This window comes from Lissotriton vulgaris, chromosome 2_1 (genome assembly GCF_964263255.1).
Source record: "Lissotriton vulgaris chromosome 2_1, aLisVul1.2, whole genome shotgun sequence".
Taxonomy (NCBI): domain Eukaryota; kingdom Metazoa; phylum Chordata; class Amphibia; order Caudata; family Salamandridae; genus Lissotriton; species Lissotriton vulgaris.
In genome coordinates this window covers 829,290,987-829,305,962 of record NC_141687.1, presented here as the reverse complement: position 1 = coordinate 829,305,962, position 14,976 = coordinate 829,290,987, and the positions used below count along the sequence as shown (strand labels likewise).

The 14,976-nt window shown below is 44.8% G+C and overlaps 1 protein-coding gene across 2 annotated transcripts in view; it reads left to right on the top strand.

The window, feature by feature from the left end:
- The window catches only part of MCM3AP (minichromosome maintenance complex component 3 associated protein), a 622,263-nt gene that overhangs the window by 145,307 nt on the left and 461,980 nt on the right, over positions 1-14,976 (top strand). For both annotated transcript variants that reach the window (XM_086956240.1, XM_086956239.1), the window contains exon 7: positions 5,571-5,710. In XM_086956240.1, the coding sequence (XP_086812366.1) occupies positions 5,571-5,710 (140 nt within the window). The remainder of the gene's footprint in view (positions 1-5,570; positions 5,711-14,976) is intronic.

Here is a 14,976-nt window from a genome sequence, read left to right as displayed (position 1 = left end):
AGGCTAACTGGTATAAGGAACTGCTTGATGCCAGATATTGGTCTCCTCTCCCTCTTGTGGCTAAGGAGGAAGGGGGCCTCCTTTACAATGGTGGTGCTTAGACCAGCTGAATTCTTGGACCTTAAGCTACCCCCAAAAGAAGTCAAGACAAACACCTGGTGGAGTTATTCAGGGTAGATGTTAGAGTTCAGAGATTCCCGTGGCAAAGTGGGCTGGAAGACCGGGTCTCTCTTTACGTAGGTGATGTACTCCTATATGTTCAGAGGCCGGAGACCACTATCCCCTGACTGATCGATATCCGTTGGCTGTATGGTGACGAGACTGGCCTCTGGGTGAACTTTGAGAAGTCCATATTGGTGCCAGTGAAGTGGAAGATGCGAGGAGAATGGACAGACGCTAGACTCCAGCAGGTGGGAGATAGTTTCCGCTACCTAGGTATGACTTTGGCTTTCACCCAACAGAGATATTGGGATTTAAATGTGGCATATCTACTAGTAGGATGAAACACAACTTTGAGACATTGGCATAATTGCTGCTGACCATAGCAGGTAGGGAAGCATATTGGGGCTTTCCTATGGACCAAAAAACCTGAGAGTATAATTTGATAAGTGTTGAATGCCCTCATATGAGATGAAACAAGATTAGGCGGATGTTAAAATATATACTGACAGGCGCCCCATCTGGTGCCTGTACATAACTGGCTCCATGAGGACAGAAAAGATCCGGCTGATTACCTAAAACACAACCTTCTTGATTTCTATTTAATTCTCAGATTAATCTATGGCAAGTCACCATCATATGCACTCCCTTCTGTTACTCACCTTCCCCTCCTTTGCTAGGACACAGTTCAAAACACATGCACTGGCATTAGAAGTTGACAGCGGCAACCCTGCTGTGGCAGGGCACTTGGTTGTCTGAATCAGCGGGACAAGACTATTTTGCCAAATGGGTCTTGATAAGACTCTCCACCCTGGGAGATATGTGCAGGGGCACTGCTATTAGGTCCTTCCAAGACCTGGTAGCAGACTTCCACAATTCTATTGTGCCATCTGTCAATCCTTAGCATATATCAAGACAAATTTGCTTCCCTCTCATCATACAATCCCTTAGAATACTACCCCATACTCTGAAGTGGGCATCTCCTCACTATACTCACTAAATAATAACTCCCCTGACTCCTTGCTGGCACTCTGGGCACAATTGGAGGCAGATTTGGGGGTCCTTGTGGGTTGATGCCAAGATGGCGCCTGTCAGTTTTGCGATATCAAGGCTTTTTTTGTGTAATACAGTTAAAATAACCACATAAAGTCTATTATCCTACAGTCAAGATTCTGGCAAATGTGAAGAACAGTGATCCCTTCTTTCCTCAGTTGCGTCTCTTCCCTTGGGACCTTTTTTTACACTGCCTGAGAGTGCTCAGTGATTGGATGATACTGAACATCCATTAATGACGTGCTGTAAGATGTGCTAAACATACCTTTAGACCTGCCCTGAATGTGGCCCTGCTTGGTGTGATAGACTTGTTGGCGGGGGGAGGGGGGCGGGGGGTATGGGGGTCGGGAGTCAGGGTACTGGCACTTTGGTAGCTATGGGATACTTTGGTAGCTATGGGATACTTAATTTTGGAAAGGACCAATGGAATGTATTGGTGTGTGGCCCTTGAGGAGTTGGTATACAAAGTTCACGTTGTGCACACAAAATACTTTAAAATATGGGCTTCTTGTACCCAGGCAGAGACCACTCTAGGGTAGACTGTGAGCTATTCTCTCACTGTTTATGTTGCAGTATTGATGGGGATCTTAGGTGGGTCATGAGGATAGATATTTACAGTGTATCGCTGAATTGGTGGAAACTATATAAGCTACGGCACTAGTTGTATTTGTAAATGTCATGTTCAACTATGCAGAAAATCAATAAAACGAGTTATTAAAAAAGAAAACGTGGCAAGCACATGAAGGTGACAAAGCCAGCCAATGGTAAGCAATGGGGAGACTCTATGGTCACTGTAAGCTAATAAGTCTTGCAACGGACAGCACATGTAGACAATATGTAACAACCATCTGCAGTGTCATAGGTCTCGCATTTACGCATTTTGAGCTATTGGCATTGTAAATGACAATGCCTTTTATTTATGTTTTGGTTTTTAAAACATAAATAACAGGCATTTTCATTTACAATGCCAATAGCTTAAACTCTCGCAGATGCGAGACCTATTGCATTCCAAATGCTTGTTTAAAAGTGTGTGTGTGGGGGCGGGGTGGGGTTGCAAATAGAAGGTAGGAGAAGGAACACAGACCGGGAGGGTGAGACGAAGCAAAACTGAGGGTGTGGGTATGGGGAAGCAAAAATGATGGCGGGAAGGGGCACGAAGAGCATAGGGGAAACAAGCAATAGACAGTGCAATGTGGCGGGCAGGGGAAAAAAGCAAATGAGCGAGAGCAACGTTAAGCTAGGGGTGAAAGCACACCCTTTACAGGTAATTTACAGGTAATCTGAGCCGAGGAGCAAAGCACAGCGAGCTGCTACTTTGGAACTGGAGAACTGCTCGGTAAAGCGTTCCAATACCTTCCGGTTGGGTTTGTGGTTTCGGTTGCGGGAGAGTGTGTCCAAAGAGTCTTCCTTTTTTGGATCCCTTTCACAGAGGAACAAATTAAGAAAAGAGGGTAAGAGCCCTTTGTTAAAGTCATGGTTTTTATCAAGTGAGCGGAGGACCAAACCTAAAGCATATTAATGTTTGATATAGATGTTTGGTCTGAAAATAAACATGCCAGATCTAGTGGAATTTACATCGCGCACCTTTCACCTCCATAAAGGCATTTGCCTCCTTCTGTCTCCCATAGCCCCTGAAGAGCTACCCGTTTGCTACGAGTTAAACAAGCCTGTGGTCACAACTGCGCATAAGAGACCCTCCTGCAGTAAGAGAAACTCGTTAACCGCGGCGGTTATTCCGCCGCGGTGCGGGCGTTTCCGTGCGTGGGCGGGCCGCGTCGGCCATTGGCCGACGGCAGCAAGGAAAGGGTTAAAGAAAATAGTGCTACTGTGTAGCAACCGAAGTAAAAGGGCCAGTCCTCATGGGAGCTTACAAATGAATACAAGGTGGTACTAAGGAGGGACTAGCAAGCCTAATAATGAATCAGAAGCCAGCATTTACGAAGGACAATGATACACCCCAACAACATATATGGGCGGAGAGTGGGCAGGGCTTCAAGTACACACTCCAATACAACATGGCTCGCAGAGCAGCGCATACGCTGCCCTGGCTCGACCTAAAAGGGTCATCAATGCGCAGCTGCATCATGAGATGAATAAATGTGTGACAGCCACACTGAACATCAGGAATCATGCTAGTGGAAAAACAGCATAATAAAGAGGGGAGTACTCACAAATGAAATCCGAATAATATACTGAAGAAAGTTTTAAATTCTCTCATAGACATATCTAATTATGAGACATAATGGCAATTATATGCTTGCAAATTGAACACATTGTTATCTAGGGGAATATCCCTAATGATCTATGTGTGGTGGGGACAGTGCATGTGTGTGAGGAATAATGATTTCAACAAGTGAAGTCTGAATCGCCTTTGTTGATGGAACATTCCTGGGGAGAAGATGCAGCACTGTGGGGATTCTTCAGCAGAAGCAGAAAACAGGGAAGGTATGTTGAATCGGGTCATAGCTAGCCAATTCTAAACCTTTATAGAAGAAATAATAAAATATTTCCCTCACTGCATCTGACTTTTGTATTTATTAAGTACAAAGCCCTTCTGCCAGAAGTGCTTAAGATAGTATGCAGCTGTACAATAATAGTAACATCTTTTTTTTAATAACAGATTTTATTGATATTTTTGGCTGTAAATCACGGCCAGGATGGCCATTCATATACCTCAAATTATAGTACATTACAGAGTAGTACCAATATTTCAAAACATTAACAAAGGCATAAAAGAAAACTAATAAGGCAACTCTGGCACATGAAATGCACCGCTCCCCACCCCACAAAGAATATCTGTTGAGCTCGTTTGTGTGGCAGGGTCTGCTAGTTGTGGGTATGTCCATGGCTACATTAATGTATTTCCTGCTCAATTGAGGATTCTAGGGTTTGCAGAGGGAAGGTCTGTACCCTTATATTCAGCCCAGCGCAACCAGATCTTTTTATGTTTCTGTGGACAACCCTGTGCCCTGAACACTGCTATTTCCATCCCCATGAATTTGTCCATGGCCTGTTTCCAATCACCCACCCATGGTGGAGAGGTCCCCTTCCATGGCTGGGCTATGTCCCACTTGGCCAGAGTGAGCCCCAGGAACAAGATGTGTTGCTTTTATCTGTTTCCCCTAATCCCATCTGTGCTATGTAAGCGGAACCTTTTGGGATTCAGGGCAAGCTGACAGGACGGGGATTGTTCTAGGCTGGAGGTTTTGTTACGCCAAAAGAGCTGAAGTGCCCTGCAGCTCCATACTGTGCGTCCTCCTCCCTGCATCTGAGGCAGGTAGAGGATGGAATGACACCCATACTCCAGAGGCGGGACCTCATGTAGTACGATCTATGCACATATTTAAATTGGATTGTGGTATTGTGTTGCAATGATGGCACCACGGGGGCTTGCCAGAGGCTCTGTCCAGTCGCCGTCCGTGAGATCTTAAATGTCCCCTTCCCACATCGTTCGTAACGTGCCAAGTGTAGTTTGGTTATGTGATTAGTGTTTGTGGGTGAACCTCAGGTAGATCCACCAGGGACCCTATATGCAGTGTCAGTGCATGTCTAGCTGTAAATATCTATAGAATTGGCTGCAGTGAAGAAGATACTCTGCCTGTAGCTGTTGAAAGGACTTGAGTACCGTCCCTTGCATTATGTCCCCTAGTGTAGAGAGCCCGATAAGTTCCCATGCGCGGAACCCTGGCAGTGTTTTGACCTCTATACCGCACTTCTGCTTTTTCCAATGGCTGTAAATTAAAAATGTCACTTTTATTCAATTTGATGACCTCATAATGGTGGAAGACTGAGAGCACATTTTTGAACATTCAGCACAAACAGTTCAATTCACTGAGAAAGCTAATTAGCTGAACATATTCAGGGGTGTTTATTTAATGATCAGATATTGTTATGTTATGTTATGTTATAGTGGCTTTTGTAGAGCGCACGGCTACTCAAAAAGAGTGTCCCGGCGCTTTAAGAAAAGGAGGGCTGCAGTATACTAACATAACACATTAAAAGAGAAAATATATTGATACTTGGCGCAAGTGACAAGATTGTGCGTGGATGATATGTTGCTCTTAAAAGGTGTGTATATAGTATACATATTTACACCCACATGAATGTGCTGTTACTGTGTTCCTTGTCCTTAGCTCCTTGAACTCTTATTCTTTTGCTCATCTTCTCGGCTGCATGCTGTGTTATCTTGATCCTCTGTTTCTGCCTTTGCTATTCTGTTCCTTGCCGCTTAGCTCTTGACTATGATTTTGTTGCTCAATCCTCTGCTCCTTGCTAATCACATCCATTGCTGGATATGTAATTATTTTTCTTGTCCCCTTAGCTCTTGACTTATTCGTATGTTACACCTTATTTTTCAGCACGGGTGAAGCGTACAGACCTGGACCGGGCTCACGTTTTTGTTGGCACTTGTCCAGATATGTGTCCTGAAAAGGAGAGGTACATGAGAGAGACCAGGAACCAACTCAGCATATATGAGATTATCCCTGGAACAGACAAGGTAATTACGTCAAGAAACCTCTATCTGTGGACAGCAGAAACACCATAGGGGTGTTCCTAAGCGGCTGTTTCCCCTTATATTCCAAATTTCTGTCACCAGCCCTCTTCACTCTATAATACTCCACACAAACAGAAGTATCTATAAAATACTAATCTTAATTGCATGACCCCTCCAAACAGTATGCAATGTAACTTGGACAGAGCTCATCTCCGCTTGTATAAATGATGCCAACATTAGAATTCACTAATGGAGATGTGCGACTTCTGCAGATACTGAACAATAGATCTAGTGTCCCAATTCAAGAGCATATACATATCTAAAGGTGTGAGATGTATATAGTAGAATGTAAGAGTTTGTGATGTCACCATCAAAATAAAAGATAGAAGGGCAAGCACACATAATTATCAAATTTTTTGATATCCTCTTTATTTAGTTACAGAAAACATGATAAGAGTGATGTAACCGATTGTGGAATAGATAACTTAGTATAGTGAAGAAGTCCCATTGCGTGGATTAAAGTTAGGGCTATAAAAAAAGCTAAACCGTAGTGGGCAAAACAGAATCTTAAAGTCTGATATTTTTATTTTACTTTTTTATTCTTGGAGATATCACCAGAGATGTGTCAAACAGAAGGTAGTAGCACAACTTTTTAAGCAGATAGACAATTGATCTGTGTTGGTAATCTGATCCAGTATGATTTTTGCACCCAAATGTTAAATTGTACCAATAATGTTTTCACGTCTACTACCAACTACAGGATAGGATCTTTGCTCAGCAGGAACAAATGATGTAGAGTAGTTGTTAAAAAGAAACAAAACAATTGCCTCAAACTGAAAGATATAATATTGAACTGTACTATCCAACTAAATCTATGCCCCCATGAGTGGTTCAATTTCATATTCATCAAGATCTGTCTCAAGGTAATGTGCCAGGGTGCTCTTTCTAATTGATATGTAGACCTGCTGTTGCACCAGTTAGGAAAATGCAAAGATTATATTTTACAGTGTTAGGAAATGGTAGCTTCTGGCTCCAGTTTCTTGGTGTTGTAACTGTAGAATATTGGCAGTCCTATAGTTAATGAATGTAGAATTCTTTTGTTACCCAGTTGTACAGTACAGTTCAGAAACCTTTTGATTCTGGGTGTCTGCAGTTTAAACAAGTTACTCCCCCTGCAGAAGTTAATGATGCTGTTTTCAGGGTGCCATAGGAGGGCTGCTGTGAAATGAGCCGTGATCTCTGCTGCACCGAACAGGTCATTGCCCATGTGCAGTGAGGAATTGATGACCCTGTATGCTGGGAGGAGCAAGCTTCAAAGAGAATGAGGTACTGAGTGGACCATAGTCCATGTGCGGTGGAAGGCCAGTGACTCTGTATGTCTGGTGGGACTGACATGAAGAGATTGCCGTGCTGAGTTATCGTTAGCCCATGTGGTGTGATGAACTGAAGAAACTGTAAACCAGGAGGGGCCGCTGTGAATAAAGCTACTGTGCCCATCTGGTTGGAGCCAGTGTGTAGTGGAGAGATGGCGATCCCATATGCCAGAGTTGGCCACCCGGACCAAGCAAGAAGTGTGACCTGGTTGCGATAGTTGTCGGAGGAAAGAGACCTCTCTGTTGACCACTATGGGTCTGCGAATTGACTGAAGATCAGCGTCTGGACTTTCTTACTACCGGCCCACCCCCCAACGTGGCAAGGACCAAATAACTTACCCAGCTTGAAGGAGCCATGAAGAATATCCGGTTGGTGCTGCTGCACCACCGCATGTGAGGAACTTGAGGACCGCTAAGCAAAGCCCGTCTGGGCTACATGTAGAGAACTTACCAGAGACAACCACTGCAACTCCAGTGCCCACAGAAGGGGCACCCTCAGGGACTCTGGACGCTCTGGTCCTGCAGGTGTTGATAAGACTGATTTCGGTTCAGTTGTCCTCAGGGGACATTGCTTGCAAGATAGAGCTGCAGCGCTGGAACACATTTTACTTTAATACAGAGTCGAAATGGGAGTCTTGAGGCTCTGACTACTACTGGAGCTTAACCTGAAGGTCGCCTATAGTGAGCGGGGAATAACCATTACCACTAGAGTTAGGAAGGAGTGTGGCCCAGAACTGCCTAGAAATATTAGAGCTCTGAACTCAGGGGACTGTATAAGTAGTTTGTGAATGACGTATTTCCCTTTTTAGGTAGAGTTTTCAGACCTGTTGTATATACTTTGTATATACTTCTTTGTGAGCCTAGAGCCCACCCACTGCTTTTCATTTGCTTGTTTGTGTCCTTTAAAAATCCTTGCTTCCAAGTGATTCATATTTCCCATTTTTCCCTCAGTTTTGTCAGTCGTTCACTCCCACAGAGCAGCGCCCCCAGTACTTGTACTCTTCCACTTGTCACATTGTAGCATCTGTTTAGGGATTATTTTCCCCTGTCACCTAGAGCATTTGACAGAGCGCTAAATGTTTTCAGTCAATCTGAGGTCCTAATCTGTAAACGGGCTGCAAATCATATTCGTATTCTGTTACATTGCTGTGCATTCATAGACAGAGGTCAAATGTTAGAGGCTGTTCTCTGAGGGCACCTGTTTCCACCCCTCGTCAACGCTTTCAAGCACCTGAGCTGAACCTGCCACCCTATTAAGTGCCGTGCACACTGCCTGGCAGAACATATAGTTCCTTGTATGTTTACAGCGCGCTTCTTTTGCCTCACCAGCGTTGTAGAGAATACATTCCCCATCATGTTGAGCACTAACATGCTTCACTGCTGATGCCACCAACTGGCTATGCTGATCTTTGTTACGAAGAGGTGTATTGGGTTACAGGGGTGGTTGCTGTACTGGTCAGTTTCTCATAGCTGGAGCCCTTGCCCAAGCTCAGTGTTGTTTTTTAGGAGTCGCTACAGGTGACTGTACTAGAGATCTGTTTAACAGTAGTCTGAGCTATGAAATACAACTCCCACCAGCAGCCATATTGGGTGAGGAGACCTCCAAAGTGTCCTACGGGGTGATTTACTAAGCTACGCTACACTAAGATGGAGCGTTCCATTCCACCCCACGGTCCTGTTTCACGGATGTGAACATCAGCTTTGGTGACGTCCGGTCATGGTGCTGAGTACACTGCTCCAGCTGCTGCAGAGACAAACCTATACCTGACTATCCCACAGGGATAGTCTGTACCTTGGCTTCGCTGGGCCTGTGCTCATGACCGTGTTGGTCCTGCAGTTTGGAGAGGTGAATACAGATCCAGCTGACGGGGCATGTGGCTGAGAGTACAGACCAAAGACTTGAACAGTACTGGACTTCGGGCAGGTTATGTTTACTGGCGACCTTGTTTACAACTCGTGGGATTTCCATTTACAAGCTTTGTTATCGGATATGGGCGAGTTGTCCTATTGCTTCAGCTGAAAGAGAGACTACAACTCCCAGACTGCAGTGTTTTATTAAGTGGAAGTTGCAGTGGCAGTAATTTGTAATTAAATTTTGTATTGCCTCATCAGTGGCCTTTTCTACTATTTCTTTAGCTGATATTTTCGTAGCCCAGTTCAGTCTGGTGCTGGGCCAAACATACTGCTCAGCTTTCATTTGCGACAGGATGGAGCTGAAAACATAGTGCGTGTCTGTGTTCACGGTCTTCGCCCAGTGGGAGGCCACGTGATGAGTTCAGATATTGCGTGAGATGCAGGCCTGGCTTCGTCTGTTGTATAGGAAAATTGATGTTGTATACACATGCTTGTTTTTATGTCGAGCCTAATTTTGTCTAATTTTTTCTTTAAAACGGAAGCGCATTATTTTCCCCGTAGGGTTTCACTACTTCTCATTCCTTCTGATAAGATGTGTTCTTCCCTGAAGTGACATCACAGTATTGCAGCACACTCTGACATGGTCTTTTGTATAGATAGCGATTAACAATCAGTAGTTGGGGAAATAAAATAGGCTGAGTTGAAGTTGAGCATTCAATTTATTAAAAAACATCAGGCGTCCGAAGGAAATGATTTCAGTACAAGCAAGCATTTCTTCAGTTTTATTCAGCAAATTTGTTTTGCAGTCAAAGGAACAACTCCTAATTTGCCCTTGCACATCTTCGATGTTACTTTACAGTTTAAAATAGAGTATCCACTGTTTTTCCATGTTGTGAATTTTTAATAGGTTTTTGAGGTGTTTTATTTGCTGATTTTTTTCTTTATGATCTTAATCAATGTGATTGTTTAGTTTTTAATACTTTAGGATTTTCGGTATTTAATATGTGATGGTTTAATGTGCCTCTGATATATCTTATTCCCCTGATATTTTCGCATATGAAAGCACTTCCATATATATAAGTTCAGACTACCAGTTGTACAAAAAATACTTTAATAAGTACTTCTCAATGCAGTGCTGTAATGTGCCTATTAATGTTAGTGCTTCTTTGTTGAAGAAATAGACTATTTTGAATTTTGAAGACATTTTATCATATTTTTAATAAATAGCACGGCACTTCATCCTTGTTGTATATGCCCCAAAAGTATGAAGACTAAGCATTTTAATATTTGAGGAACCCCAATAGAAAGGTTTCCACTTTTATTTATAGTCCTCCTGATTGATACAAAGGGCTCCTGGGACAGTTTGATTAACTATAGATCACAAAAATATGAAAGTATCTGGGAATGAGATCTTGAGGTTTGCCAAACAATTGGGGCAAAAACCTATCAGGGAGATGACTCACCTGAATAAAAGCAAGTGCTTAGCTCTTAGCTCCTAAGGGGCAGGAATGTGGGGTTATGAAATGAAATGAAGACATTTATAAAGCGCATGGATACCCGGGAGCATCCCAGCGCTAAGAACAAAGACTGGAGGGGGCGAAAAGCTAAGGAAACAGAAAAGTCTTGAGTTGTTTACGGAAGGCCTGATGATTGGGAATAGTACGAAGGTGAGGTGGCAAGGAGTACCAAAGTTTGGAGGCATTATAGGAAAATTGTCGTCCACCGCTTCTGGCCTTCTTTATTCTGGGGACCTCAGCCAATCGCAGTTCATCTGACCGAAGTTTCCTATTTGCTTTATAGGGGCGGATCATGGCTGAATTAATGGGGGAACCTTTCCCTTGCATTGTTTTATGAGCAATGCACAGGGCCTTGAGTCTGATGCTTTCCTGCACTGGGAGCTAGTGGAGGGAGCTTATTGCCGGTTTTGCTGATTGTCTATTAGATAATCCTGTCAGAAGTCTGGGTGCGCTATTTTGGACTTACTGAAGTTTAGAAATTACTGAGGAGGGGGAGCTCCGGTATAGTGCATTCCCATAGTCCAGCCTAGAGAGTATGAGGGATTGTATCATTACCATTATTGCTAGAGGGGGAGAAGAGGGAAGATTTTGCGGGCCATTCTAAGCAGGCCAAAGCAGGTTACTGCTGTTTTTCTGGCCTGTGCCTGTAGTTCTGGTCCTTGTTCAGCCAAATGCCCAGGCTCTCTTAATCTCAGTCTTAGGGGCTGGGGGTGTACCCATGCCGGTTGGCCACATGAAACTAGGGTTGAAGCTAAGGGAATTGCCCAGTAACACGATCTCCGTTTTTCCACCATTAAGCTTAAGCCTGGACGAGTCCATCCAATTCGAGATGTCTTCTAGTCAGGTATGGAGACTGTTGATTTTATTGTCCGCTTGATTGAGTGCGACCACCATTTGCGTATCTTCGGCATAGGTCACTATGCAGATTCCTGAGGGGGCTACAATGGCTGCCAGAGGGGCCATATATACATTGAAAAGGGTTGGACAACGTGAGGAGCCCTGAGGAACCCCACTTGTAAAGGGAGTGGGTTTGGATAAAATGTTTTCCTCAAAATCCTGAAAGGTTCTTCCCTCCAGAAAGGAGCACATCCATTGGAGTACGGTGCCTGTAACTCCTTTATTTCTCAGACGGTATATTAGGATCTTATGATTCACCATGTCAAATGCTGTGCTTAGGTCAAGGAGAATAATGTCTATGGAGCCTCCAGAGTGAAAGATTTTTCTGCTTTCCTCTACCACTGCTAGCAGGGCCGTTTCAGTTCGCTGACGAGGTCGAACCCCTGTTTGGGAGGATTGGAGCAGATTGTGGGTTTCGAGGAATCCCGAAAGGATATGATTGATATACTTCTCTGCTACTTTACGTATTCCCGGCAGAAGAGATATAGGGTGATAGTTGCCCAGATCTGCTGGGTCTAGGTTAGGTTTCTTAAGTAGAACTTTGCCCATGGCCTTTTTCCATTTAGTGGGGACTATACCTGTGCCTAATGATGCATTAATCAGGTCTGTTATGTTAGGAGCTATTGTGGCTACTGCTTGTTTCAAGATATTAAGTGGCGCTGGAGCCCTACAGTAGAAAGGAAACTACAGATAGTAGAAAATAAGTGTTCGAGGCATATGAGCTTCAGATTGTACACTATGCATTAGATCACCACCAGGTGTTGGGCTCGGATTATTGCAGGTTGTTGTCTTCTTGGAAGAAGTCTTTGTAGTCACGAGATAGGTGACCCCTCTCTTGGACAATACTGCGCATGGGCATCTGCTCCATCCTTAGATTGTTTTTTTCCGCCACTGGGTTCGGATAAATGTTTCTCCGCTCCGGCTAGAAAAACACTTTTCAGCAACTTCGAAGCGCAGAAGTTCCTCAAACTTCAAAAAAATTACCTTCGACATCGACTACAATACTTTTCGACGCCATCAGTTCCATTCCAGTCATCGACGTGGGCCGTTGGGCCTACGACGCCGTGCGGCCTACACCACATGGATGTATTGGCATTTATATAGCGCACTACTTACCCGTAGGGTCCCAAGGCGCTTCGACAGCTGCGAAACCCTTCCTGGCTTCCCTGAGAGATGGTCCCTTAATGGGTATCTCCAGGGTGAGACCAGGCATCCCCGGCGGTCTGGTGGGGCCGTTAGTGAAGATGAGGCAAGCTAATGCCCAGAGTTGCCGAGTGTGATCGCTGATCAGAGTGGGCACCGAGGCGAGAGAATTATCGAGTCCGCTGACCCTGGTCCAGAAACCTGCCGCGCCGGGAATCGAACCCTGGTCCCGGGCCGTCCTCTGCTCTCGGGTCTGCCGCCTCTAACCAGTGAGCCACACTACTGAACTCCGTTCAAGAGATGCTCGGTATGTCAAGCAAAGTTTCCCCATAGCGACCACCACGAGGTCTGCAACCCCTGTCTATTGCCGGAACACGACGAGTCGACCTGCACAGCTTGTGCATCCTTCCGATCGAAGAAAACCATCCGGGACCGGAGGGCTTGTCAACACGAAATGAGGAGATCAGCTCCAGCACCTGAAGACATCTTCGACAAAGAGGTTCCCCTCGTTCCCGAAGAAGACTCACCTGATCTCTTGATCGTATCAGAGGCAGGCGACTCAGATGACTGCATTCCATCGGGTCAGCGCGTGAGTACTACTGCCCCTGCACCACATATTCTGCCCAAACTGAAGGCAAAGGTCAACACTCCGCCCAAAGGTCCCAGTCGAGACCGAATACCTGCTTTGAAAGCCCTGCTCCCCAGCCCGGCTCTGAAGAAACCAACTAAGCCTTCTAGTGCCTCGACACCGAGCAAGCCTCTTCCATCGGCACCGAAAAATAAAGGTGCCTCGGCACCGAAGCCAAAAGACTCTTCGGCACCGAAGCCAAAAGACTCTTCGGCACCGAAGCCAAAAGACTCTTCGGCACCGAAGCCAAAAGACCCTTCGGCACCGAAGCCAAAAGACCCTTCGGCACCGAAGCCTAAAACCGTACCAGCACCGAAACCGAAAGAAGCACCGGCTCCGAAGCCGTCTACTTCTACATCTTCGACGCCGAATAACTCAAAGCCTGATTCAGAGGTGCCCAAATCCTCGAACATGCCTACAAAGCGAAAACGACACCTTCCTCACCAAAAACTATGCCACAGGACGTTATAACACCTCCCAAGGCTGAAGACACACAACAACCTCCTCTGGAACTGAAAAAATTGACGCCCAAGAAGTTTGTAGAGGAGGAAGAACATGTTAGACCAGATCCTCGACAAAAGAAGATCTACATAGACCCAAGGACAGGTCATGTAAGTGCTACACCTCACAAGAAGAGACCAGCAGATGCACCACCCACACCTGTGGTTCCTGCCAAAAAGAAGGACTGTGCAACATCTACTATGCACCCTTCCTCTCCTATACCTCTTTGTCCTTCTTCTCCTGTTCCTCCTCACATATCACCCCAAATCTCTCCTGTACATTCTCCATTATCATCACATTCCCCACAGCAGAATTATGATGAATACAATTTGGGTGGAGGGGAGGACATGCAAGAACCTGATTCATACCATGTAGATGAGGGTGTATGGGACTTTTCAAACCCAAAAAATGTGCCTATATGGGACTTTACAAACCCACAAAATGTGCCTGACATTCCTGAACCGCAGTCATACTCATCAAAACCTTCCCCTCCAGAAGATACCATTGGTTTTGGCCATCTGTTAAACAGAGCTGCTGTTTACCATGGAGTCCCTATGCATTCTGAAGACATAGAGGAGGATTTTCTGCTGGTTACCTTTGAGCAGTCTCAGCGGTCTGCTCAAATTCTTCCCATGATCAAGGGGGTTATAAAACAGGCTCCAGAGGTATTTAAAGACCCTGTACGCACTAGAATATTAAACCCTAGAATTGAGAAAAAATATAGACCAGCACCCACAGATCCAGTCTACATTAAAGGACATCTGCCACTAGACTCATTAGTTGTGGCCAATGCTAGGAAGAGGGCAAACTCTCAAATTTCTGGCGAAGCACCCCCACCTGACAAAGAATCAAAAGTAATTGACGCGTCGGGTAAAAGAATAGCTGCACAAGCTATAAACATTTGGCGTATAGCAATTACACAAGCACTCCTCTCTCGTTACGATAGGGCTCATTATGACCAATTGGAAAAACTATTTGAGCACCTACCAGATCAGTACAAAGATCAAGCAAATGACCTTATACAGGAAGGCAAGTTAATATCCAATGCCTCAATAAAATGCGCGCTAGATGTTGCAGACACAGCATCTAGAGCTGTAAATACCAGTGTCATACTCGGTAGAAATGCGTGGTTACGCAACAAGAAGTGCAAAAAAACATTTTAAACCAACCATTTAATCAGAACCAGTTATTTGGCCCAGTAGTAGACACTACACTGGAAAAAATTAAGAAAGATACAGACACCGCAAAGTCTATGGGGGCTTTACAGTCCACACCAGCTAGAAGCTCCTTTTGTCGCTCCTTCTACAGAGGAGGCTCCAAACAAACTGGAGCAGACACTACAACATCTTTCAAATC